Source organism: Rhinolophus ferrumequinum, chromosome 23, assembly GCF_004115265.2.
Source record: "Rhinolophus ferrumequinum isolate MPI-CBG mRhiFer1 chromosome 23, mRhiFer1_v1.p, whole genome shotgun sequence".
Lineage (NCBI taxonomy): Eukaryota > Metazoa > Chordata > Mammalia > Chiroptera > Rhinolophidae > Rhinolophus > Rhinolophus ferrumequinum.
Window position 1 is genome coordinate 31,093,502 of NC_046306.1, and position 27,826 is coordinate 31,121,327.

At 36.5% G+C, this 27,826-nt stretch overlaps 2 protein-coding genes across 2 annotated transcripts in view; one reads left to right on the forward strand and one right to left on the reverse strand.

Annotated features, from left to right (window-relative positions):
• Positions 1 to 234: 234 nt before the first annotated feature.
• On the reverse strand, positions 235 to 26,588 carry MKKS (MKKS centrosomal shuttling protein). The gene is made up of 6 exons (XM_033094498.1): positions 26,434 to 26,588; positions 15,936 to 16,166; positions 12,506 to 13,907; positions 9,179 to 9,354; positions 8,139 to 8,249; positions 235 to 6,221 (listed from the first exon to the last, which is right to left on the reverse strand). The coding sequence occupies exons 3-6, from the start codon at positions 13,488 to 13,490 to the stop codon at positions 5,781 to 5,783; spliced, it is 1,713 nt and encodes a 570-aa protein (XP_032950389.1). The 5' UTR covers positions 13,491 to 13,907; positions 15,936 to 16,166; positions 26,434 to 26,588; the 3' UTR covers positions 235 to 5,780.
• A 342-nt stretch (positions 26,589 to 26,930) lies between these two features.
• The window catches only part of SLX4IP (SLX4 interacting protein), a 187,602-nt gene continuing 186,706 nt past the window's right edge, over positions 26,931 to 27,826 (forward strand). The window contains exon 1 of the mRNA XM_033094499.1: positions 26,931 to 27,734. The gene's annotated coding sequence lies outside the window, so the exon portion shown is untranslated. The remainder of the gene's footprint in view (positions 27,735 to 27,826) is intronic.

The window sequence follows — 27,826 nt, forward strand, 5'->3', positions numbered from 1 at the left end:
GGTGTGATTTAAGGAAAAAGGGGGGAAACGAGACTGCGTTTTGATTATAATTAAAGAACAATAAATGGAGAAATTATTTGAAATGTTTAGTGGTAAAATCTGGTATTGGTGCCTTCTGTCCAAGCTAGGCATACTTTACTCTTTGTGTAGCTATAGCCCAGGGGAAGGAGGAGTTATATTTTGGCAGCTTTTTATTATTTGTAGTTAGTTAAATGGTACCCCCAAAAGAGTCGTATGCCTCACACATGTGAATGTGTTCTTATTAGAAAACAGGCTCTTTGCGATGTAATTAAGTTAAGGATCTTGGGATGAGATCATCCTGGATTTAGGGAGGACCCTAAATCCAATGACTGGTGTCCTTATAAGAGAAAAGAAAGGGAGATTTGAGATGGGGAGGGATGTGAAGACAGAGGCAGAGAATGATGTGTCTATAAGCCAAGGAATGCCAAGCATTACCCATAGCCACCAGAAACTGAAAGAAGCAAGGAATGATTGTCACCTAGTACCCCTGTAGGCAATGTATCTCTGACAATACCTTTATTTCAGACTTCTGGCTTCCAGAACTGTGAGAAAATAAATTTATGTTGTTTTAAACCACCAAATATGTGGTAATTTATAATGGCAGCCCTAGCAAACTAATACATCATCCAATTTCACAGATGCTTCTTTAAAGAGTTAGATGATAGTAAAAATTCAGGGGCAATAGTTTGTCTACTATTTTAAATTCATCATACTTCTTGGGTGTTTTACTGCTGCCTTTGAGTGAAAACAAAAGAAATGTATAAAACTGTACCATTAAGAAAGTACCATGTTTGGCTTGGATATGGAAAGCTAGTTAGAAAATTGAGACCATGAAAATAACTATGAATTTGCTTTAAAACTGTATCTCTCTAATATGTACATATATTTAATAGTGCGTATGAAAATATAAATATTAAAATATAAATGTGCATTAGAAAGATGAACTTCTGATAGAAAACTTGGAAGGCCAATTAGAAGCACTTGACTAAAGAAGGAATACATGGTCAATAATGTATAAAAAGGTATCTATCTGATTAATAATTTAAAAAATGCAAATTATGAAAAGAAGTCTATTTTTGGCCATTAAATTGACAAAGACAATAACTAATGTTGGCCAAAGTTCAGGAAAGTGATGCACACTGATGCAACATTTCTGGAAGACAATTAGATGATATATGTTAATAGCTTTTCCATTTTAAATACACTTGGACTCAGAAATCTCAATTCTATTTATCCATCTTGAGGAAATAATAAGGGATGTGGGAAAAGGATATATAAAAGATGTTCACTGCATTTTTGTTTATATTAATACAAAAATTGAAAACAGCCTAAGAGAATTCTAATAAAAGTTCATTGACTAACTTATGGTATAATGTCTACAACTGACATTGTACATCAGGCATTACAAATGATGTAGGAGTCGAATGTGTAATGACTGTACATGTCTATGAAGTTCATGACATATTCGGTAAAAAAAAAACCCCAAATTATAAAGCAACATACAGTATGATCATATTTCTGGAAAAGTATGTACAGAAGACAAACTGAAAAGATGAATATAAAATGTAAACAGTGATTATCTCTAGGTAGTAGGACTACATTTGACTTCATTTTCCTTTTGTGTGTTTGTGCATGTGTGTCTGATTCATATTTTCCAAATTTTGTTACAACGTAATGTTGATAATTATTTAAAAAAATTACTTTTTAAAAAAGAAAAGTAATATTAAAAATATATGTCTCACTGGCTAAATGAGGTCCTTGAGGTCAGGGACTGTGAACAAATCTTTTTTTAACCTCAAACCCATTAACTACTGTGTCTGGCAAATAAAACAAAGGTCAATTAATACTTCTCAAAATGAAATCATAGTATTTTTTTTTAAAAAAGCTACAGAGCTAAAATAGGATGTTTATTATAAATATTTTCTCAATGTGAATTTTTAATAGGAGATTGTCAAGTTGCTTTATTTCCTTCTTAAGTCATAATTTATTATAGGTACTGGTATTCCTTTGCCTTTAGTGCATCTCATCTACTCCTTATCTGTCCAACAAAAGGCTAGATCTACATATAGGAATAGTTTTCAGAGATTGCATTCTCTTATATGAGTATTATTATATTCTTAATAAAGCAGTAAATAAATCTACCTGAAATCCTAAAATACTAATATTCGGTTAGATACTTCTAAATTCAAATTTTGTAGGTAAGTGGCAAAAATGTCCAAGGATTATGGGATACCATTGTTACTAAGTGGAAACATTTAACTACATGGAAAAAAATTATAAAGATATCAGATTTTCAAACTTGCCTTTTCCTCCAGATTAAGAGATAGATTTATTTAGACAGCTGAAATAGGGCCCTGTAAGAGATGTTTAGTCTCCTTGACTATTCCCCAAAGAGTATCAGAAAGGAATAACCTAACTGATTTGATGTTTTGACAGGGCCTGTATTGATTATGAGAGTGATTTTTGTACTTAATACTCTTAAATAATAACCGACATCATTTATATGACTGTAAACAATATTGGTTTAAGTTATCCAAAGATCAATTCAATAATGTAAGAATATAGAATATGATGGATCTTATAGAGGTACTTAAAATTTCTTTTCTATGATGTGAATGCCTAAATAGCTTTTCTTACAGAAACTAAATGAGTTCAAGAATACCTCTGATAATAAAAGATACTAATAATATGTAATTTAAATATCCTGTGGAAAATACTTCACCCTAATGGTTGATTTAAAATGTCTAACATATAAAGATTCTCCAATACAGTACAAATGAAAGAATTAAGGAATTGGGGCATTTATAAAACCAAATAAGTATTTTGACTTGAAAGGCTCTTTTAATTTGCATTAGTTCTCCATTGTTTTCCATGCTGCCAAAATCCTAATCTCTTTTGATTAATAAGATGTTAATCCTGTTGGAGCCCTATGGTTCAATAAAATTTAATGTTACATGTCCTGTGAGTACCACGAAAGTAACGAGCAGCTGTCACTGACTTCATGTCTCTTCTGCATTGTTGTTTTTTTCTTTTTTTGTAGCTATCAAGGTTTTCTGTTCTGTCTCCCGAGGAACCTCATAATGCAATATTCAGACCTCAATCTTACTTTAAGTCACAAAACAGTGCCTGAGGCTTAACTTAGTTCGTTTTGTCTTATCATTTACGTCTGTCAAAATGAGCTCCTCTGAAATCATTTTCATCAATATTCTTCATTTCATATTTTACCATCTAAGTTTGAATAATGATTTTCTTGAATTGTAAAGGAAGTTTTAAAAAAATATATTTATAGTATTTTCTGGTAAGGATTGTACATAACTTCAGGAAACATAAGTTTATTAAACATTTCAAGAAATTTATGACACATTCAAAATGAGAGCACTGATGTTCCACCAAGAAATATAATTGAATTTTACGGCAAAGCTGAAAATGACGGAGCTAAAAGTGGCTATCATGAGAAGTAGACACCTTAACAGAGAAGATCAATTGAAGAGGTTCCCTGTGGCATCTCTTCTGGGAGCAACTTGGAAACGCAGCAGAGGGTCAAGGAGACCCAGGACAATTCCCATAGTATGTGATACACCTTCTTAAGTGAAGGTAAACCCCCCCACTGTAAACATGTGTGCCGAAGAACATTGCCTTTATGCTTGGAGTGATGGTGAAAATGCAAAAGCATGGCATCAAGAATGCTTTTTTCCACTATGTGACCAAGCTTTCAGGATATAATTATAAATAAGTTTTTATTCTGACCTTTATTAAATGTCTAATGTTGCATAACAAATTACACCCAAACCTTGACTTAAAATTTATTATCTCACGGATTTTGTGGGTCAGGAATCAATCCAGGAGTGGCTTCTCTAGATCCTCTTCTTCAGGGCCTCTCAGGTGGCTGTGTAGGCAGGGGCTACACTCATTCTGAGGTTCCACTAGGGAGGATCTGCTTCCAGCTTTACTCTGTGGTAGGATTCAGTTCCATGTGGGCTTTTGACTAGAAGCCTCCTTGAGTCCCTTGCTTTATGTGGGCCTCTCAATAGGGGCAGTTCCCAACCTGGCATCTGGCCTCTACCAGAGCGAACAAGTGAGAGATCAAGTGAGAAGACTATCCTTTTACAAGCTAACATCAGAAGTGACATCCCATCATTTCTGCTGTATGTTATTCATTAGAAGCTAGTCATTAGGTCCCACCACACCCAAAGAGTGGACTACCAAGACGTGGGATCATTGGCAGACATTTTAGAGGCTACAAGCAAAATTACACGCAAAATACATTTACACCTTCCTCAGATTCCCAAGTCTCGTTGTACTGCAACATCAACTCGAAGTCTATCACTGAATCTCACCACTGAAATCAGATCAGGGTACATGAAGCTCCTCAGGTATAATTCTTTCAGTACAGCTTCTGAAGCACAGTTCTCCCCATCTGAAGAACCATAAAGTTAATGAGACAAGTTTTCTGTCTTCCATCCCCAACATACAGTGATGGATCAGGCATGTATAACCCCGCTAAGACATTTGGGTTCACAAAAAGGGGGACATGGAGACTCAAAGAATTCACTGCATCCAGCCCACACCCAAGGGGAGGGTCAGAAAACCAGGAGGCAGGATCACTGACGGGCCATCATAGACGTTGCCCACCACAGTGCCCGTCTATTTGACTCCAATGATAAAAGAAATAAAATTTTAGAGAAATATTTTATGAAGCTTGAGGGGTAGCTGATTTTTCAATATATATATTGCATTGCTATGAGCCTGCACTGCAATTTTCATTTTGGCTCAGGGTAAAAATTCTTTTGGAATGCAAGATTGTTGGAAGAAATTGCTTAAAAACTCTATCTCCTCTTATCACGGTTGTAGAACTGATCACTGACTCTCAGGTTGTTTAACTTACCAAAATTTTTCAAAATGTTTCCCTAAAGGTTAATATGTGTTGCAACTCCATGCTTATTCTTTTAGCTGCACTCTGTACTTCTTCTTCAATTTATCAGTACACCTTGTATTTGCATAAAATTCAAATTACATTCCTTGGTGAAACATCAGTGTCTCTAATTTGACTATGAGAGCTGTTCTGGTTTCTTTTTTACACTACTGACTGTACTAGAGAAATAACTTTTCCACTTCTTTTCTCTATGCTGCTTAGTTACCATATAAATCTACTTTGTCCTAATCACACATTTCCTTAAAATAACACAGACAAAGAACTGTGATATGAACTAGCAGTTGCAGGTAGACCAGGCTCTACGTCAATTACCTAAACACTGAATAAATATTGTTTCACATAAAGAACACAGAATTTTACTAAATGTGCAGTTTGAATATTTCTTTTAATTGAGCAATATGTACTGGATGTTTTGAAATACTTTGGAATCTAATTTTATACTTTAAACATATTTAATTGCTAGTAATTAAAAATGTAATAAGCATAGACAAACTAAAGCATAGATTATGATTTTTTAAAAAAATTTCTGTATGTTAGAATGATGTCGAAATAACAACAAAAATTTAGAGCAACATACAGTGGTACCTGTGGTACCACTAAGATAACTACAATATGTTTAATAATGCTTCATATTTTTATTATTCTACGGTATTTCTATTTAAGAATCAAACCTTTTTTTCCTTATATAAGCAAATCTATAATTTTATGAGTCATCTATTTAGATATGCAGAACAGGTCTTTGGGAGAGAACACATTCAATATTTTTCTTAATTGACACCCGACTAGCTTTATGTTTTTTGTAATATAAACATGCTATTCTCTTACATCAGTTTTTATCTTCAATGACATATGAAAGATCCAAAATCAAATTGGCTGTCTCCACAGCTACCTGTAGGCCACTAAGTTTAGCAGTGAAACAGTCCAAGGTCAGGTTGTTGGCTGAGCCCACAGCTCCATGTGGAAGGCAGGTTTGTGGTGCAAAAGGATGCTGAGTACTCCTTAAGAAAGACCAGTTGAGTTCTTCCTGGCTATTGCAGAGTCCACAGCCACATCTTGAAAGAAAATCTGGCCAGTTAACAACAGAGGGAGAATCTGCCTGAACTGACCAAACGTGTCCATACTTCATGTCAGTGAGAATTTCACCTCCATCATGTTCTAAAGAACCAGCAATTGATTCTAGTGCACTGCAAAATGCTTCAGTAATTAGCTGAAGTTCTGTTTGAGTATATCCATCATCTTTGGGAAGGCTTTCTGGCTCATTAAAAGTCTAAAGAGTAATGAAACCATTGAAAACACATAGACCAATTAATGTTTTAAAAATGTGTCTGAAAAGTAGACTACTTGATGAAACACTTGTTTGTCAAGTTACTACTTACTTTCCATTTACATAAGGGTTTGGCACAATGCTAATGGGCATATATGAGTCAGCTGGCCAGACTATAATCCCATAACCTGGCTGGTTATAGTAAAGCTATAAGCTACCAGTCATGTTACCAGAATGAATGAATCAGAATAAACCCCATCATAAACTTATTCTGTATGACTGCCCAGTAGTGCTTCCTTAATATATGAAGAACAAGGCATAATGCATGTATTACAGGTTTTTATACACACAGGAGAAAGTTCCTGAAGACTAATGTCCAAATGAAGTACTTATTTATACTTAGCAAAATGTTTGAGATTTGTTTAAAATGAGAACACACATATTATTATTAAGACAAAACCATTTAGGGATGCATGCAATTTTCACATGAATGTTTTTTAAAAACAGTCTTTCTCTTCAAATTAATGAAAAGATTGTATGACTTTAAACTGCTTTTTGGTTCCACCATTCTAAAAAGTTTATTGTAGAAATTTCATGACAGACAAAAATTAATATATTAGCAAACTAGTAACTGAATGATAGTTAAAAACCTATACCCTACCTACTTAAAAATAGTGACCACTTTTTTTTTTTTTTTTTTGCCCAGGAGGTTTGAACCAGATGAGATCATCTCTAAAGCATATTCTTTTCCCATATTTTCAGTGCTGTACCATTTCTTCAAAATGTTATTCAAGATAGCTTCCTCCTCCAAAACACTTTATAGTTTACTTAATCGCATTTGCAGACTATATTATTGTGCATTCAATACATAGATTGGCACTGATTTTGTTTTTCATAATGGATATTCTGATGACTTTTCATGAATGGGCTTATCATCAAATAGAATTTAAATTATCTGAGGACGCAGGGAGGGGCATTTCTATAAAAAACACTTATACTCTCTCCAATCCCAGTCAGCCGCTAGAAACTATGCAGTCTCTTGATAACACCGACTAACCAAAGAATCAACTGCAAATATCTGGAAAACACATATTTTTTTGTATCCACTTTCAAATAAAGTAAGTCAGTATTTATGAAACAATTAGTCAAAACTATAATGCATTAAATTTATCTGACTATTGTCAGAAAACAGTTTCCTAGATTAATAAAAAATATTCTACTTGATAAAAATAAAACATATCACAAATTGATACCAATTTTAAAATTATAATAAAATCTAACACGTGGAAGGAATCCTTTAATTAATGAAATTGAGTCTTTTCTTGATGATCCAGAAGGTACTGAAGTATTTTATAGACTCAACACTTTCCTTGTGATATCAATTCTTATTGTACCACAGCAGATGCGATCTCTGATATGACAACTCCTATCAACAGAATACTCATTTTAACATGTAATACTGTGTTTCTCTGAAAATAAGACCTAGCTGGACAATCAGCTCTAATGCGTCTTTTCAAACAAAAATTAATAAAGACCCGGTCTTATTTTACTATAAGACCAGGTATAATATGATATAATATAATAATATAATATAAAATAAATACCGGGTCTTATATTATTTTTGCTCCAAAAGACGCATTAGAGCTGATTGTCCGGCTAGATCTTATTTTTGGGGAAACAGGGTATTTAGACAATACTCAAAGAATGTGATCATTTGGTAAAAGGCTGGATTAATAATAGTCATTGTGATAAAGCTATTACCTTATACTTGTCAGTGTTATTTTCCTCAAATGTTTTCCAAACCTGATTTAGGCTACCGAGAAATTAAAGATTAAAGGCTCCACGGTATTATGCTGGCTTATCATCTCTGAAAGTGAATACTGCCTAGAATTCAGATAATCTGAGGAATATCGAACCTACCTTGTGTCTGATATATGCTGCCAAGTGAGTTTCAGTACAACCACCTCCCAATAAAACAAGCGGTTCTTTGATTGTTAACTGCAAAACATGCAGTGCTGTTTCACATGTGAGCTACAAAAGAAATAAATCATCAGAATCAGACAGTAACATCACATACACAAAGAAATATAGCCATGTTCTCAAGGCAACTTAGATAGTAAACTCAAAGAGCCTGTTTTAATGGCAAAAGAACAAAACCTGTGTTTCCAAGGTTGTAAAGTGATGAATACATTTTGGAATTAAAAAAAAAAGAGATTAAAGAAAACTACGTTAGCAAGATGTTTGTTTTCATGGACTGGATTAATATCTTTTCACAAATACTTGCTCTGCAAATTGAAATTCACAAATGAATGGCCTCAAAATAACTGGGCCAGCAAAGCTTGCCACTACTTCTAGTAAAAAATTATTTCAGTCTAAAGACATTAGCTGAATAATATAAAATTTATTTCAAGCTGCTATGGGAATGATAATGCAGCTATAACTCAGCAGTAAAAAGAAACACAATACACAGACCTTTAATATTTACCAAGGATATATCCTCGAGCATACATGAATCTTTAAGCTTGTGACCAATACGACCGGTTATCACTTCCCTTACATAAAAGTAGCGTGCGCTATTGCTGGTAGAGAACAACAGACTCTATTAAGAGGTGGATGATGGGACTGGGTAACTCATTATCTAAGTGAGTCACTCAGACATGTTAGCATCAAAGAGGACACAATTCAAGTTAATTTCTTAAGAAAAGTTCCTATGTTAAGGATCTTTAGATTGTTTGTAAATACTAGAAACAATAAATGGTAACACATACCAAGTCAATGGTAGTGTCTACTTGTGACTTAAATTCTCTCATTTTTGCTCTTTTTGCTTTCTGTACAATGTGGGGGAGTTATGAAAATAAAAAGCATGGCTCACCAATGTGAAAAAAACTTATAATACCTTTCTGAATGACTTTAATCCCTGCGTCAGCTCCTAGATATGGAAGTCAAAGTTCATTACCTACCTTCAACTCGTCCCAGGCAGTGTCATTTCGGTTGCAGAGAAGCAAGCTGCAGACAGTCGTTTCATTAGGAATAAGATGAAAAAAATGTTTGAAGCCAAATTTTGCAGTGCACAAATCTTTCACACTTCCATAGCTACTAGGAGAGATTGAGCCAAGGGAACCAATAGGCTGTGTTCCTGTTTTTTAAATTTTAGAAAATACAAAATGTATGAGTAAAGGTGGAGCATACAATCATTTAAAATTATAATATTTACTCTTAGCCAATATAAAAGTCCCAAAAGCATATCATTTAAAATATGAAATATAGGATAAAGAAATAACAAAATGGATTTTTTCAAACCTATAAAATAAGTAGTATTGTTATTAAATGGTCTACCAATAAAAGTAAAGCAAACGTTCTTTTAGTTTACTGACTTCTTTGAACCTCTTTCAAAAGCTATTTTGTAGTCTCTAAAGTACACAAAACTGTACATACATTTTCTGGGAGTCCAGAAATTCTGAAAGCCCATTCAAGGATTAGAGACCCAGAATTATTAACCCCACTAATCTGGAATAAGAGTGAAATGAGAGGACAGGCTACTATTTTTAAAAGGCATTATTATCTCTATGTTAAAACACACAAATTAAGCTATCCAAATAGCAGTTTTGGGGCTCTATTTAGTAAACATATAGGTTTTCTTTTTTCTTTCTTTTTTTTTGCTTAGCAACTGTTTGTATGTAAATAGCTACCTTCCTACATCAATTATGCCAAAATAAAGTACGTAACATTCTTATTTCATTTTGTTATTCTTTGATATGTATTTTGCCCTCCCTCCAGCGCAGGTAATAGTAAAATAGTAAAATTTTACAAAACACAAATAAAAATAGAATAAATGAGAAGTTAGGATGACTGACTGGAAGGTTTCCAAAATCTCTAAAATGTAGTAAAAGCTATGTAAGAAAAGGAACTACGCCAAACTTCTATAAGAAATAACAATACTAGTTTAAAGTCTTAACACTAAAACTGTAACTGAAAAACGCACTCCTTTGGATCAGTTTCGTTTTTGAAACCAAAGGGGTTAAAACAATGTCTATGAACAATTCCAGCTCAAAAAATTTGTTAAGAACCCAGAAAATAATCACTGAGCAATTTCACTTCTTTGAATATCCTTTCTTCTTTACCATGACAAGCTTCACACATACGTTGCTTATGTACAATAAAGAACTCCACTATTTAACGCAAATCATCAATAAAGAGAAATTTTGTTTGAAGAGGGAGAAAGGAGGTAATGTTAACCTAGATATGTTAACCCGGAAGATGAATTAGGCCCAAAACACACTTCAGTTATTCTTAGTTTACCTGAGCGATGGGTCTAGTGTGTGTGTGTGTGTGTGTGTGTGTGTGTGTGTGTGAAACAGAACACCTAATTATTTCTATCTAAAAAAGCCTTTTCTAAAACTGTCAAAAATTAATGACAGAATTCTCAAAGCAGCCAGGGAAAAGAAGACAGTAACCAATAAAGAAAATCCTATCATATTATCATTGGATTTTTCAGCAGAAACCATATAAGCTAGGAGAGAATCGGAATCAAATATTCAAATTATTGAAAGAGAGTAATCACCAGCCACGAATAATATATACTGTAAAGTTATCATTTATATATAAAGGAGAAATAAAGTCTTTTACAGACAAACAGAAGTTGAGGGAATTTACCACCACAAGACCTGCATTACAGGAAATAGAATGGGGTTATTCTACCTGAAACAAAAAGACAAAAGAATACAAAACTATGAGTAAGATGACTCATAGACAGAAACAGGAAATCGAAACCCTTATGCAGGAATATAACATAAAGATTAAAAAGATAAATATATTTTTTTGCAAGAAGACAATAGTGACTGTAATTTGGAAATTAACTCACAGCATAAAAAGGAATAATTTGTGACAACAAAAACATAAAAGGGGGGGTAAATTTCTGAATTTGCACAGGGGACTGGAGTAAGATGCAATCAGAAGAAAAAGGACTACTGTATATGTGAAATATATATATTCCCCCTTTCTTTTTGTCTCCAAAGGTCTCTTATCCCAAGATCTAGGACTAAAGCTCTGGCTATTAACACTATGTTCTAATTACATATGGGATAAATAACAATTGTGGGCTGGTGTGGAAACCCAGAGCCCATTTACAATGCTGTTTCTATGGGAAAATGCTTCCTACTAACTAAATAATCTGTAATACCTAATATTCACACCTAAAAATTACCTGATTCATGAAAAGCCAGTAAATATTTAAAGGTATGTGTCTGACCCACATCAACAATGAGTTCTAAAGAGCTATTTCCATTATTTAATAATTTCCTTTGACAATTCATGAGTCTTACAGAGGGCAGTAACCCAGATATTATGCATTCACTACTTGACATAGTACTCCGTTTTTATGATTTACAATAAAAGTAAACCTCATGAACTTTAACAATGGTTCATATCTAATAACTTAACAATTATAACCTATCAGAATGAAATGATCATCTTCCAGATAGTCAATGCCGTTAAAGGGATATCGAAAAGTGGCTCAAACCAGAACTCTTCAACGTGTCATTTTTCTTTGGGCTCTAATAGGTAAATATCAACTTTACATCTACTTTTAATTTGCTGAGTCTGTGAAAGTTAATTTTTTACCTAGTATAATTCTGCATGTTAATACAGTCAATTCAACAAACATTTTAGAACACCTACTGTGTACCAAACCTGCTGTAAGCACTGAAAATAAAAGATGACCCTGGTTCTCAAGCTCTGCTGGAAATATTTGAGGTATTTAAAGCTCACACGCATGTGCGCGCGCACGCGCGCGCACACACACACACACACACACACAGTGCCTTATTTAGGAACCACTATTTAGGCAGTACAGTTGGTTGCTGGAGCTATATAAAAGTGAAGGGGATAATCTAGTTGCAAAATTACCTTCTGAATTACTATGTGATTTAAGAGCTTTGTAAAACTCCAGTAGAATCTGTGTAAAGTATGAAAGACCTTATTGATTATGAGGGTGTTTGTTTTCTCAGTAATCTGTAAGATATTTGGGGGTTAAGTTTTAGACTGCGACAGACTCTATAGTACATTTTGGAGCTGGAAAATACATAGGAAATGGCCATAATCACTCATTTTTTAATGAGTGAATATAGGTTTTTTCAGAAACAACTTTTGTTGCCAGAAATGATACATACGCTGTGAGGTTGGCAGCTTCTAAAATTTTTCAAGATGTTAACTGTGACACACCAAGAATATCTCTGCTCAAATAAAGTGTGATTTATTAACTCTGAGGTGCAAAAGCTGAGTGGTTTTACCTGTCACTGTACTCAGGGGTTCCATCAGAGCCACTCCCACTCTGTCTATGGCAATAATACGATGCATGCTGAGAAACTGTTTCAAAGATGGGTGTATAACTTTTTGGCACATAACAAGATCTACGTGATCACTAACTAGCTGCCTTCCTAGGTTAAGCAATTGGTCCAGAACTGCATTTTCAAGAGAAACCCCATAACCAATCACCACAGTTCCTTCTCCAGTATCAGAGAGGTCTCCAGATAAAGACGCACAAAAGAGTGCCACCTTGAGGGAATCTGATTTTTTGATAGGTAGTATCTTCATCAACTGAACTTCTGACATTTCAATAAGTATTCCAGGTAATACAGTAGAATCTATAACTCTTTGACCTTTTAAGGGTACAATTATACTCTTTCCTAAAACGATGTGGTCTTCGGCATTTTCTGGAATTGTAAGCAAAAAGGCTGTCAGAATCAGAGTACTGATGTGGTCTATTTCTTTTCTGGTGAGCATACAGGCAGGTTTACTTGTTAATATACTGCGTACCAAACAAAGGAGGATCTGAGTACTACTAAAGTCGACTGGGATTCGACAACCACAGGCCTCAGTCTTGAGGTAACTGGTGCAGAGGCTCAGAAGATGCTTATTTAATTTAATGACAGTGGTGGGTATCAAGCCTGTTCTCTGAACCTTTTCAATCAGGTTGCAGCAAAGAATGGCTGTGAATAAGCCACAATCACTGAAGCATGACACATGATTCTGCACCGAAGTTGTCAGGATCTTTAAAATGGGATGGGTGACAGACAGGTTAGCAAGCAGGGCTGATGAGTGTGAGGTTGTGGACACACAGCCTCCAAGGCCGTTGTGCAGCTGCTTCAGCCTACCCGAAGGACCATAGCACGACGTTACGATTCCTTTCAAAACAGAAAGTGTGTCCCTGACTCTCTCACTTGTCAGTGGCTCACTTTTACACAATGATGGCTTTTTAGCTTCTAAACGAGACATCTTACTTCAGGTGGTAATTTGTGAAGAGAGCTTTTATTTAGTAAACCATAGTTTTCTATTTATTGTGTCATCATGGGTTTTAACATTTGAAAATGGTATTCTTCAAGTATGAAAGGCTGAATATGCAGCGCTCTGGCTATAAAGTTAAATAGCTCCATGTTTATGAAGTTAATCAGCATGTAAAGATTTAATGATATATTAGTAATTCCAAATATTTATTTTACTTCATTCTTCAATACTCTTTAGTTTGCTTCCAGACTGAGATTTTACAGATTGTTTTGCAGCCCTCTGTATAAAGTACGTTCCGAGATGAACGCTTATGAAAGAAACTCCTGCTATAAGAAGCCAGTTCTTTCTAATCCAGTTGGTGTTTTTCATTTCTTTCAATATCAAACTCAGATTCAAAGTCGCTTCTTTCTATAAGAAATAAAAATAAAACATTTTAGAGAAATAATTCCAATACATTTTATAGACTGCAGTTTAATAATTTATTTGAATGCTCTTTTCATTCTTTAGAAAAAGAAACTACCAACTGACACAAGCCCCCAGAAAATGAGAAATGTAAATCAACTTAGACTAACCATTCATTCCTTTATTCCTCAACAAGTCCCTGTGAAAAAAAGTGCTAATATTGCACAATAACACAGCTAGACAGCTTACAGCACAGTTATTTGAATATGACATGCTTCTATAAGAGAAATACTACATTATAAAACTCATAGAATTTGGCCTGTGAGTCTTTAAAAAGTCCCAGATGTCTTTATTCTGTTACATCAATATCTAATGTTACGTTTTTTCTATAATTTTGGTTTGCTTGGAAACTTGAGGTCTGAATAGAAGTCCATTTATATCAAATCCTGCTTGTAAATAATTAATGAAAACAAGTTAACTGTTAGTATTCCTACTGTGGAGACTCTCTAATGTACAGCCTATGTCTAACTGTACAAGTCTGCATAACACATTGTATCAAAAAACAAACCATGTTTTAAATACTCAGCTAGAGTCAGAGCTAATTTTCTATAGTTTTACCTTATCAATCAATGATTTTCAGTTTTGACATCGTACCACTAATCCTCTCCAATACAAAAACTAGAAAATGTGCCGGATGACAAAGAGAAAAATAGGATCTGATTTGCAGTTCGATCTCAGAGTCTAAATACCATAAAATGTGATTATATACCAAGTGCATTAACACTTGTACTAGTTTCCTTAACAAGGTTGTAAACAGCATGCCTTGAGGCATAAAATGTGGACACTTGTAATAATGTGTGGAAAGAATAAAAATCTCAGGTCATGGACCTTATTTATTGAGGTCTGGTGCTTTGGAGGTGAGGGTTCAGTCAATTATTAATTATTTTCAGGAATATGCTAACTATGCTAGCCATCTGAACAGTACTTAGTGCAAATAAAACTAACTGAACTACCCAGACTACAGTACTACCTACAGTAGACTATGGCACAGTACAACACAGACCAGAAAGATGATTTGAAGATGTGCAAAGAAGAGGTGAAGAGAACAAGAGAATGTTATGTGGAGTGTCAATTTGTTTACCACTGCTCACAATTTAGTTAATAGGCTGTAACCATAGCAACTGAGTCTAAATAAAGTAAAGGCAATGATGACAAAGCTATAGTCATCTTTTTTTATGGCATGAGGAGGAAAAAAATCTCTTCAAGGTACTTAAATATTATCTCAATGGTTATTTTAGATTTAGCAAAATCTACGAAATACATTTCAATGAAACCTTGGTGAAGTGACTTCCATACGTGAATTTGCACACAAGACACACACACAAATCACAATAGAAACTATGATCAATCAAATGATGTCTTTAGTAAAACATTTTTTCAACATATAATGGTGACCTGCACTGTAGAATTTCAGAATGAAGTTAGCACCTGCAACAGTGTTGTGGTAGTGACCACATCGTTTGGCTAATACCTCTATAAAATGAGAAAGAAAGAAATCATTGAAAGTGTTGGTGACTCAAAAGTAACAAATTATTTTGAAGCTAAAACATTAGATACTAAGGAATGAATACAATTAGCTTCGTCTTGGAAAAAACAGAATAATGATAAAGAGAAGAATCTTTTGCAGGTTATAGACTTGTATGCGCTGGAATGGGTTTACAACAAAGAGACAACTGCTCCTTTGGACACATTCATCATCATGGCGATGCTGCTGGGGAAAAGGGCAGGACAAGTAACGGGCTTCCTCTTTTCATCCAAATGAGTCTCAGGCAAGTGTCAAAGGTCTCTGTGGAACAAACTGTTCCTAGAAGCAACTGTAGAATAATATCTTGCCAGTGGCTAATAATATCAACAGGTAACTTACCAATGTAGGCTCCCCCCCAGCCCCACCCCGAGTTCGATGCTGTTTTTAAAGATTATGTTTCCCGTTGTTGGAACATACAATCTGGTTGACAATATTTAAACTGAACTTACCTGAAGAATGCAAGCCTGCTATTTCCCTTGGATGTGGTCCTTCTGAGGACTTGCAAGTGCCAGACTATCTGGCTCAGGAACGTTGTCCTTATTAGGTATTTGGAAAATAGGGCTGCTTTTGATTTTGTGCCACCCCAGGTGTATGAGCCCCACCAAGGGCACCATAACAACCAGAACTTTGTAGTCTCTCCAGAAGCTCTGGAAGCTCATAGCACTTCAGCCTCTGTGCACCTAAGAAAAGGTCAACAGTTAAAAGAAAAGACAAAATCAGAAACAAGTCCCTCAGAATTACATCTATAAACCACAAGTAGAACATCCCACTCTAATAAAACGTTTCTAGTTACAGTGTATTGCAATGTTAATTAACAAAAGGAGCCATGTTGTAGACCTAAAGAGATAGTGGGAAGTTAGGCTGAGGACCTTATAAAGCAGTACTAAACTGTTAGTTAACAATTGTAAAGGAGCACCATTACCTGCTGGGGAAGCTACACGAATCTTTGGAAACACTCATGGATGTAATTGTATTTATATAACTGATTTTACTTTCTCTGAACCACAATGAAATTAGATTTTTTGTTTTAAAAAAAGTACACTTAGTCACAATTTTAACAAAAGAATCAAATGGCAATCTTTAAATATGTAAAAAAGAATTTAGACTCCACATTCTGACAGGATGTAAGTGATGGTACGAGCTGAGATTGGGACAGCCATGCATGGATTGCAATTGTAGTGAAAGAATTATGGCTTAGACTCTATGAATTGTGATGAATTAATGCCATTCCCACATTTATGTGCTGAACTAAAATACAGTCGTATTTTAGAATGTTTACCCTTATTATTAATAACTCTACCCTACAGGGCTTACAGTCAACCCAGTTTACATTAAGAAATTGGGGCTAATAACTTGCTTGGAGTTACATAGTATTGAAGACAGATTTTTTTCCCCTCTCTATCTATGACTTGGAAAGCATGAAGTGGGCCCAGGAAATTTATTTCTGATGACCTGTTGGGTTTGGGAACTTGAGTGTGGACAACCTCGAAAGACTATATATTTTTTTATTTAGGACACTCATTAGGCTTTAGTGATTAGCATATAGATTTGTGATGATATGAATGGACCCACTAAGTTCCTTTCTGAACACACAAGGACAATAAGGTTCCATCACCCATAGATGTTCCATCATCTATGGGCTATATTAAGAATTAGGTTCAACTGCATGTATGAATCTCAGTATAGTGAAATTTTTTACGGTAATTTTGCATGAATGCCATTAGAAAAATATCTGAACACAATTTTTACTCATTTCTTCTAAGTCAAGATTAAAATATAGTACTACTGGGCCTGAGCTGTCTGTGTTCTGTCTGTGCATATATATTAAAAATAAATAGAAAGCTTAGGAGTTGTGTCTATGTACATATATTATTCCCAGTACTAGAAATTTCTCTCCAAGGTCCAAATTCACATTTTATAAGGACTTTGTTGCTAAACTTAAAACTATTAGATGAACAAAAAACATGGCCTACTTTGGAACTGAAAGTATTTTATAGCCTTTTTCTTTTCTAAAATGCTTTAGTATCCTTTACATTTTTTGCAATCTTTAGAGACCATCCCTTTTACTGGCATGCTTATGTTCTATCTCTGAAGAGTCAATCACAAATAATTGTATCATGATTCAATTTCATTGAAGCCCACTATGCAAAAGCCTTTGGAGCATCTGAGATTTAGGACACAATAAATCATCCGGGAGAGGCACCGGGTGATTTGGAGTCATGAGAAGTATTTTAAGCGTTACTTCCGAAGGAAAGAAGGGAGAGAGGGGCTGCACAAAAGTCAACTGGTTTGTGTTGACTAACATGTGGCATTATTGCTCACAAAATACCTTAATTTAAGATTTAGAAGATACTATCATTCATATCTAGTCTCCTCAATACTTAAGGTGAACTTTAATATCTATGTCACTCTCAAGACGAGGTTATCAAATACAGTACTTTCAATAGATGGCATTCCTGCTACTCACAATTTACTTCTCCATGATCACTAGCAAAACTCAGTATTTGTCAGCTTTCTCCTGAAGTATAAACTTTTAGGAAACAGCTTATAGAAAAGAGTCATTTGCATAAAAAGATATAATAATAAAGTTGGGATAACTCAATAACTAAAATTCAGAACAAATTAAACTACAATCCGTAACAGCAATGTCTGGGAAAGTGTAATCTTCTCTCCATGTAAATCACAGTAATGTGATGTACTGTGAACATTCCTGAGTAAGAGTCTCAGATTAGCTAATTCGTGTTAGCTCCTGACACTCAATGAATCTTTGAGTCATTCATGGGTTAGAGACAAAGGAGGCACTCTATTTTATTTATATTGTATTTAACTCTTTATTATTCTTTTTCATTAGGATAACTTAAGGATCTATACATCTTTTTCCAAATTTAGGTTTAGTTATAACTGGGAATTAGTATCTATTTTGGCTGAAAACTCATTATTTGCCAAATATAACTGAGGCCCAGTAACAGCACTTCCTGATTAATAAATGATGTTGGACTGATTTAAGGATTAATTACGTTAATGTTTATTCAACACCTACATGCCCTCATTTCCTCAAGTTCTCCTTATCTCACATACTGACTTGGCTAACAGGGCGAGAGAGCAGGTAACTATTTTCTGACAATTATTCTGTTGTCCCTTGAGAGGCTTGGAAAAGGATTAGCATCAGGATGATAGGGATTTTTACGTTACAAAGTACTTTTAGAGTCTTCACATTTAATCCACATAAAAACACTCCTTATCGCACCGTAACAGTTCACCTCCACCAAGCAAGATGGAACCAGCACTCTTAAAATGGCACAGTAACGTTAATTTGTTTCTTTCACTTAATAGCTTTCCTGCACATTACATATATTCTATGGCTTGAATAACTAACTTCCCAGGCCCAGATACATTAGAGTTTACTAAATAAGGCTCATTGCTAGTTTTAAGAAAAAAGACAACAAAGGTTTGAAATGTGACATTTGAGGTAGTAGTTAATGAGGTAACATGTTCCTCATTTTGTTTATATCCTCTTGTGGAGCTTTAAAATAAAATAAAATGTATTGGGGAAACACAATTTTGATTTAATCGCTTTTTTCTTCTCAATTCTTCTGTGGGATTTTTTCTAAATGAAAATTAGCATCATTGTCTTTTTCTAATAAATGTAATACAGGCTTACTTTTTAAAGTTAGAAAACACAGAAATAAGGAAAAGAAAGCTAAAACTATCTACAATCTTTTTGGTTTTAACAAAAATGTGATACTATACATGCTGTTTGTAATCTTCCCCTCCCAATATAAATCTTCATTGTTAATTTTTATTAGCTGTACAGCTGTTGATTGTATGGAGATATCCGATTTTGATAGATCACCCATTGATAGAAATTTGAGGTCTTTTTCAATGCTTTATTGCTAACTATGCTATAGCAATAAGTATTCTTGTAAACACTCTAGAGCCCATGCAGCCTCTATGTACTGCTTCTCAGGATAATATATAAAGAACTTAACAGATTTCTTAACAACTCATTTTCCAAATGAACTTGCAAGAAGTTTTTTAAAACTTCGACTTTTACTTTTATAGGTTCGTGGTGCTGAGCAGCCAGAGATTGGGAGTTCCAGTTTGGGAACGGAAAATTAAGCTAAATAAAATTTATCTTGAGATGGCCCTTCCCTCAAAGCTGTTGGCACATCATTCCACGTGGTATGAAACTATTTTATGGACACCACAGAATCCTGAGTCTGAAACAAAAATTTCTCAGGACTGTGCTCAAAATGATCAGATTTTACGAGCAACAACAAGCTGGTCCCTAAAATAAGTCTGTGCTTGTTGTTCATTCATTAGTTTGAAGTTTTCTTGGAGTAAAGGAGCAACGGAAATGACAGCAGGAAAATATTTTTCCTACTCTTATCCTCCTTTAGTGTAATTGCCACTGGCTTTTTCTTTCTTTCTGAATCTTCTTTACACATACTTCTAAACAAACAAACAAACAAACAAACAAACAAAAAAGGTATGGGACTTTTAGAAAGATGGGGAAACCAAGACAAATGAAATTTTAGGTAAGTGAAAAAGAAAGTAGATATTTATGGTTTCATTCATTGAAATGCCTTTTAAGTTTAGAAAATGTTTAGAGGCAATCTTAACAGATTATGCTTTCTCACTTTTCTTTCAAAAATATATACCTTGCACTATTCAGAAGGTTTCATATTTTTTGTTTTGTTTTCATAGAAATTTTATGAGACTGCTTTAGAAATGAGGAAACCCTAAATGATTCATTCCAAGATTGTCAGTTAATTGTGGCACTCAACTTAGATTTTGGAGTCCAAAAACATCGTGGCTAGAATTCTATTAAGCAATTTTCAAAAGCCAAGAATTGGAGTCTCAAGTTTCGGCAAGAGGGTCAATCAGAATTTCCAGTGCCTGATAATGGGGGAGAACATTCCAAGTACATGGTGCATATTTGTGAGGGTCACTGAGGTCAACTATCAAGCCTGGCATGTTCTTCTGATCCCTGTTTCAAGTGTATAAGAGGTTAATTGTGGTCTTGTGACACTTGATCCAAAAGGAGAGGGCAAAAGAGTCTATTACCCTCCAAACACACATCAGGGATCTACTAATAATTGGGATTAGCTGGGCTAATTTTAGTTCAGTTGTCTTTAGCTTAGTTTTTTAGTACACAATGAATAGCAAGAGATTAATGAGTAGAATGTGGAGAAGCTTACTATATATCTCCACCTCATTAAAATATGGTAATCTTTTTGAGTACTATAAATAAAAAGCTCAAGAAAGAAAAACACTGAGATAGGTGCTTGAGATCACAAATACTCTTTAAAGTTGAGACATTACTGTGTCTAGAATAGCAACTTTCCTCCCTTCCCTCCCCAATCTGTATTACAGAAATTACTATCTCTTCAATTTCTGCCACTAAAGACTCTGACAGGCTTACTGCAACTTGTTACATTCCAAGTTAAATGAAGTTTTCTTGGTAAAAACTGGGCAGGAACTGGGCTGTAAGGTGAAGGGTAAGAAGGCAATTAAGCTTCCCAGAAAATCCTAAACAGCTTGGCTCTAGCTACCAGATTATTCTTTCTATGTAGCATCACATCAAGTAAAACCAAGTGTTGCTATTGGCCATTACTAAATCAGGCTTACAACCTGGACTCAGGAAATATTCTGAAAGTTGTTCTCACTTTGCCTACTGGGCTTGCTGAGCGCCATCTGCTGGTCTTTTGGACACAGTGCAGGGTAATTTTTTTTTAAGGTCTTCACTGTTGCTCTGCTTTCAAAATAGTAAGTTTTAAAAAGTTCCACCCAATGTAATTGAATCACAAAGAGAACATTGACATATTGTTAAACAATTAATTAACCAGCTCTTGTGATTGTGATAATTGAAGTTTACTCAATTGTACAATGCCTTTTACAGTGACGATGTTGACTGTAGGTATTTGTGAATTCTTCATTTCTGAATTCCAATCATTGACACTAAAAATAATTTTTATCTTCAATTTTTAATAGAGCAGTTCAAATGTTGGCGTGTGTGTGTGTGTGTGTGTACACATTAGAAAGGACTACTTATTGTCTTCATGCCTATTTAAATGACTGGCACGCTAAAAAGAACAAGTTTCCTTTTTTGTTCTCCCCTAACTACATTACCTAAAATAACAGTTTCGCTGAACTTTTTGTCTTGTGAAAACACACACACCAAAAACATTATAGTCAACTCTTGATGAACTAAATGGATCATACCTGAGTTCTAAAGTTTCCATAGAACAAAATCCTACCTCCTTCCCCATCACACCACTCAAGGTCAGTCTGACCTACACCCAGCTAGGTCAGACTAGTCAGAAGCGGGTCAGGAGTAGTCACAGAGTATAGCGAAGGTCAACACAGTTATGTATAAGTATTTTATGATCTCTGCCAGTCCCCTCCTCCATTACTGTGAAATCAGTGTATTTACAAATAATATACTGAAAGCATCACAAGTTTTATATGGGAGCTTTACTAATAATAACTGGCAGTCCAAAATGTGAACAATAAGTGAGTGATCAGTGACTGATGAGGAAGATGACATTAGCTTATTGGCAAGCTGTGGCTTATCAGAAAGGTTGAAGTATATTCCTAGAGTTTTGAGAGTTTATAATGTTTACAGAATTCTATGAGAATCTTTCTGTCCCCTTTCACTGTTTTTACACTTGGCTGCCACTCAGTGCTGGGCTTGGTGGGGAGGAGAGTTGGTATCATGCAGACAGCCAGACAGTTCCTGATAAAATGTGCAGTGGATTGGGCCCATAGCGGTACAGCAGTGACTTTATGTACCCCTGGTCAGCTCTGAATCCCTAAAGGGCTGATTGCTCTTTTCATTATTTTTGGGATTAGTATTTTACTCTCCACCTTTGTTTCTGCAGAAAACTTACCCAGATAACCTATCGGCCAGAGGAAATTGTGGCTATAGGGTACTAGCACCCTCAATTCCTGTCCCTACATATAAAGACCGGCCCATCTCAGCTCTCATCTTAATTTTCTTCCTTGCTGTCTCACAGAAAGAACGTGTACTCCTGTTATAAGTCAGTCCCACTTTCTATCATGTCTTCAGGATTTTAACTCCACCATCCCTTCTCTCCTCTGCATAGCCTGACCATTTTTCTCTGTTGAAAAGAACCAAAGACAAATTCCTTAAAGCAACAGCCCATTATCAGTCTTCCAGCTATTACACAATCTGATTCCTTTCAAACAATGCGTCTTTTTCTTGAGTCACTTCCCACTTCCACCTTCAAACCCAAGAAATTTGCTTTCATTTTATTTTCCATGGAGACTGCTCTGTCCATAAAGATCAACCATCTCTCCCCTTACTTGATATCTCTAAGCATTCTGAATGTGTTCTTGAAACTTTTTAAGTACTTGAGATTCTAGTCTGTTCCTTTTCAGTCTTCTTTAGTAGCCCCTCAATTTCCATTCACCTATTTACCCTTATCAAAGATCTATCCTTTGTCCTCCTCATGTTGTTTCCTGGTGGTCTCATTCACATCCAAAGCTTCTACTATAACACATCTACTAATGACTCCCACACTAGATTCACATATCCAACTTAGACTCCAGCTTAGACTCATATCCAACTGCTATTGTTCACCTTTACCTAACTGTACTCACAAATTGACTAAACTCATCTCATACGAGTATAAAAGAATCTCTTTTCGTCCTAAACTGCTGTTCCTTCTGTATTTCCTGTTTTGGTTTCAAAAAAAAGCATTACTGTGTTTCCCGAGAAATAAGACCTAGCCGGACAATCAGCTCTAATGCGTCTTTTGGAGCAAAAATTACTGTAAGACTGGGTCTTATTTTACTGTAAGACCGGGTATTATATTATATTATATTAGACCCGGTCTTATTTTACTATATTTTACTTATTTTACTATATTAAGTTTTGCTCCAAAAGAAGCATTAGAGCTGATTGTCTGGCTACGTCTTATTTTTGGGGAAACAGGGTATGTACCAAGCCATTCAGTTCAGAAATCTGGATACAGTGGACCCTGCCCTTTTCCTGATTCTCATCAAGTCAATCACACACATCCTGCCATTTGACATGGCATTTCTTTTATGAAACTTCTCCCCAGAGCCACAGTCCAGACCTTCATTACCTCACATGACCCCCTTGCTTCTAGTCCAGTGGTTCTCAACGTGATGTCCCCTTACCAGCAGCAGCGGCATCACCTGGGAACTTAATTAGAAATTCAAATTCCTGGGCTGCCCTTGAGCTACTGAATCAGACACTCTTGGGTGGGGTTTAGTAACAAATTTGTGTTGTAACAAATTCTCTAGGTAATTCTGAAGCTCAAGTTTGAGAACCACTATCCTCGTCTACTCCTCACTTATCCTTTCCCATGTTAACTCTTAACACGGCCATGTTGCACACAAACTCCCCTCCCCCCCATACACACACAAAAACCCCCCACAAATCTGGTCGTGTTTCTGCTTTGTTTGAAAGCCTTTGGTGACATTTTTTACTAGAAGATAAAGTCTAACCTTCTTAGTACAGTATAAAAAGCCTATCCGGGTCTAGTTCCTGCTTATCAACTTCAGAAGGTAAAGCACAGCCAATCATTTCAGTACTAATGCACTGTCCTGTAGTGATTAAGGATATGATTTGTGGACTCCTACTGTCTGGGCTTTCCACCTCTACTTGACCACTTTACAACTGGAACTATGACGTTGGATGAGTTACTTAACCACACTATGCCTCAATTCCATCATCTTTAAAATGAGAATCATGACTTCCCTATCATGAGGTTGTTGTGAAATTACCACAATACCTGGCACTTAGTCTGGACTCAGTGATTGTTAACTATTATTATTTTGATTATTTTGAAAGGAAGCCCACATTTCTGGACAGTTTCAGTTAGACTAGATGTCAATAAAAATACCCAGATTCTCAAGAGAGAGGTTCTGAGGTCTTTGATCAGAGTAAGACTGGGTAATATATTACATAAGACCTGGTCTTATTTTACTATATTTTACTATATTAAGTTTTGCTCCAAAAGAAGCATTAGAGCTGATTGTCTGGATAGGTCAAATATATATGTGTGTGTATATATATACACACACATATATATGTCATATATACATGTACATATATATATATATGCACATATGTATAGATTAAGTCTTTACCAAGTTGACCAGTTTTGCAAAACTCTACTTCTCATCTTCTCCTCTAGCTTCCTATGAATTAGTCTCAATGCATTTCTACTTAACTCCATCTTTAGTTACAGCAGGGTGTCAATGTCTATAAAAATTGGCAGCAGTGACTTGTTTTCTTTGCTATACGTTCAGTGCATAGCAGAAAGTGGAGAGTCTTGCTCCCTTTGTCCTACAGAGTGGCTCATCCTTTTGCTTTGGCTCTTCAAATGTTACGTTTCTCTGAGCACCAATCTAAAGTTTTTCTTCTCCCACACCCATTAATCTCTAGCACATCTGTGATGTGCCACCCTAATACCCCTTAAGAATGAAAGACATTTCTCAGATCCTGGGAGTGCTTAGATCACCCTCAGTGGTCAGTCTCCTTCCAAGATTTACTAGGTTGAAGAAACCTGAAGTTATGCCCCTTTCCCAGGGCAGTGGACATCCAATCAATGCAGGGGTATACAGGCTGGGGACAACTTTGAAGGGGCAACCCAGCACCAGAGTCCCCTTCAGACTGGTGGAGGACTTCCTTGGGACTGCACTAAAGCTCAACTTTTTCTACCCACCCAGCCCTACTACCTTTCTTCCTTGGTAATGATCCAAAAGTCTTCTCTAATAAATGCCCTGCCCTCAAATCTCCTCAGCGTCTGCTTCCTAGGTAACCCAACCCAGGAGAATCTGGAAATATCTTGTTCATTTATCAATGTACTTGTTTATTATTTATTTTCCCATCTCTAAAATACCAGCTCCATGTAGTCAGGGACCATGCCTGCCTTGGTCACTGCTGTAATTGCTAACTCAGCATATATGCCAGGGGGTGCCAAAAAATGTACACACATTTTAAGAGATGATATCTATGCTCAAGCAGTAGTTCACAGTAATCATTAGTATCTGGACGCTGATGGGAACCACTTTGAACACCTCTTGTAACAGCACAAGTCAAACGTGATTTGTATTCATCTTTTGGTATTATATTGAGTATTACAATTAATACAGTTTTTTTGTTTCTTAAAATGTATATACATTTTTTGGCACCCTCTGTATATATTAGTATTTATGTATAGTTAGTATATATAAATTACATTATATATATGTGTAGTATGGCTAAATTGACGATGTTAATGAACGAATGAAATTGCCAGTATTGAGAGCCTCTGAACCAGCAACAGGATTTTGGGCACGGTCCCCTTTAGGAGGAAGATGAAACTGACCTCAGGAGGTCTCCACCTCAAAAGGATTTTAATCCCCACAACCTCAAAAGCGCTGTGAATCCAGCTTCTGCTTTCAGAGTTGGCACTATCATGTTCGCCCTACAGCAGTTTTAACAACCAGTTCCATGTCAGAGGGTGGACCCCACTTCCCAGATAGACGCAGGCATACAATGCTGTCCCAGCGAATGACGAGTGACCAACGAGTCACAGGTTGCAGCCGGAAGGTGGCAGCGCAGGTGCAATCGGTGCTTTCACTGGGACACCTTTGCCATCTACTTCACCGGGTGGCCGTGCAGATGGGAGAGGAGGCTCTATAGCTGGAACTCTACCCACAATACTGGAACACGCCCTCGCCATAAACATTCCTATCACTGGCAAGTATTGACTGCCTATAGCTATTATAAAGTTAGGTCTTTAGCTTTCTAAGGAGCCAGTCTCCTCCTTATCCCCGCCCCCAAATATCCTTCAGAGAGGACATCGGTGACATTTCTGAGAGGGGGAGGAGGCACGTACAAGCCCCTCGTACCTCTTCGGCCGGGTAGGAAGCTGGCTTTTCCACCTGAGGTTCCAGAACTCTCACCTGCGTACCAGCCGCTGCGACTCCCTAGGCCGCCACCAGCAGCAGGCCGTAGAGGCCGCCTGAGCTTCACGCAGCAACCGCCACGGATCCCGATCACCCGCGCCCCGCGCTTGGAGATGGAGCATGCGCAGCTCTGAGATTGGCGTGGATCCGCTCTCCGGGTTTTAGTGAAGTTTTCGGCCCAGACAGCAGTGGCAGAGACCGGAAAATATAGGGGCGGAGTTTACTCAGCGTCAATCTCAGCCAATTGTTGAAATTTAAATAACACATCAAATGGATTTATTTGGGCACAGTATCTTCCTTATGGCCTGTGCTTAAGAGGCACTTATTGAATGAATGAAAAAGTAGTTAACCGTTCTCCGCGGCTCCCAGGCCTCTCAGATTCGACCAATCACGAAGCGCCGGATTCTGTCGTTCAGCGCCAATTCCTCGCCTTCTTTTACGGCTGCTTTGAAAACCGGGAGAAAAGGAATCATTCACTATTTCTCTGGATCGGGTTGGAAAGCGGGCATGCGCAGTGCGAGCTGTTCGTATGCTGCTTCTGCCGGCAATTTGAAAGGGGGTTTTCGGGAAGGTCGCCAAGTCCTGCTTTTTTTAGTTAAATGACAAAACTTTTATTCTCTTGTATTATTGAAAAGAATTATTGAGGAAATTATGTTTATGGCTATTTTAAAGTCCATCCGGCATTGTGAAAGCCACCTTTACTTTCAAACTTGTCTATTTTATAATCTTCCCCATTGAAGATTTCGAAGAATTTTTCCATCCTTGTGCTAGTAGCTTTCCGGTGTGAAGAAGCCCTCTGTACCACAGACACGCTGCGTTTTATTTTTCTTTCAATCCCCTCCGCTGTCAAGCACTGTAGGTAACCGTGATTCATCGACTGCCAATCACATTCAAGGCGTTCACAGGCTCTACACCAGCCTTTGCCGCCAGTTTTGTTTTGATCTCGAAAGGCGCGAGATCGCGAACGGAGCCATTTTTCTTTTGGGCGGATTCCTGCGCCATCCAGGCCCTCGGCTACTGTTTCGCCGCCATCTTAAGTCCTGGTTGCGGCTTCAAGCCGCTGACGAGGCTGACTAGATCATCCTGTGTTTGGGCTGCGGCAACGTTCCCCAGCGCGTGGGGAGACCCTGGGAAGGTGGAGGTAAGCTCCAAGCACGAGTCTCCAAAGCTTCTGAAGGTTGGCTTGAGCGCCGGCCCTTTGTAGTCTGAGTTTCCACACCCACGTACTACTTCACGAGTGACCCTGGACAGTAACAACACAAATAAAAGCCCGAACCCAAACACGCCCACCGCCGTAGGTAAGAGCATGGGATTCCTGACAACCTAAGATGTTCCTTCCCTTGAACTGAACTGAACTGTTTGCTCATCCCTCGTACTTGTTTTTTTTCTT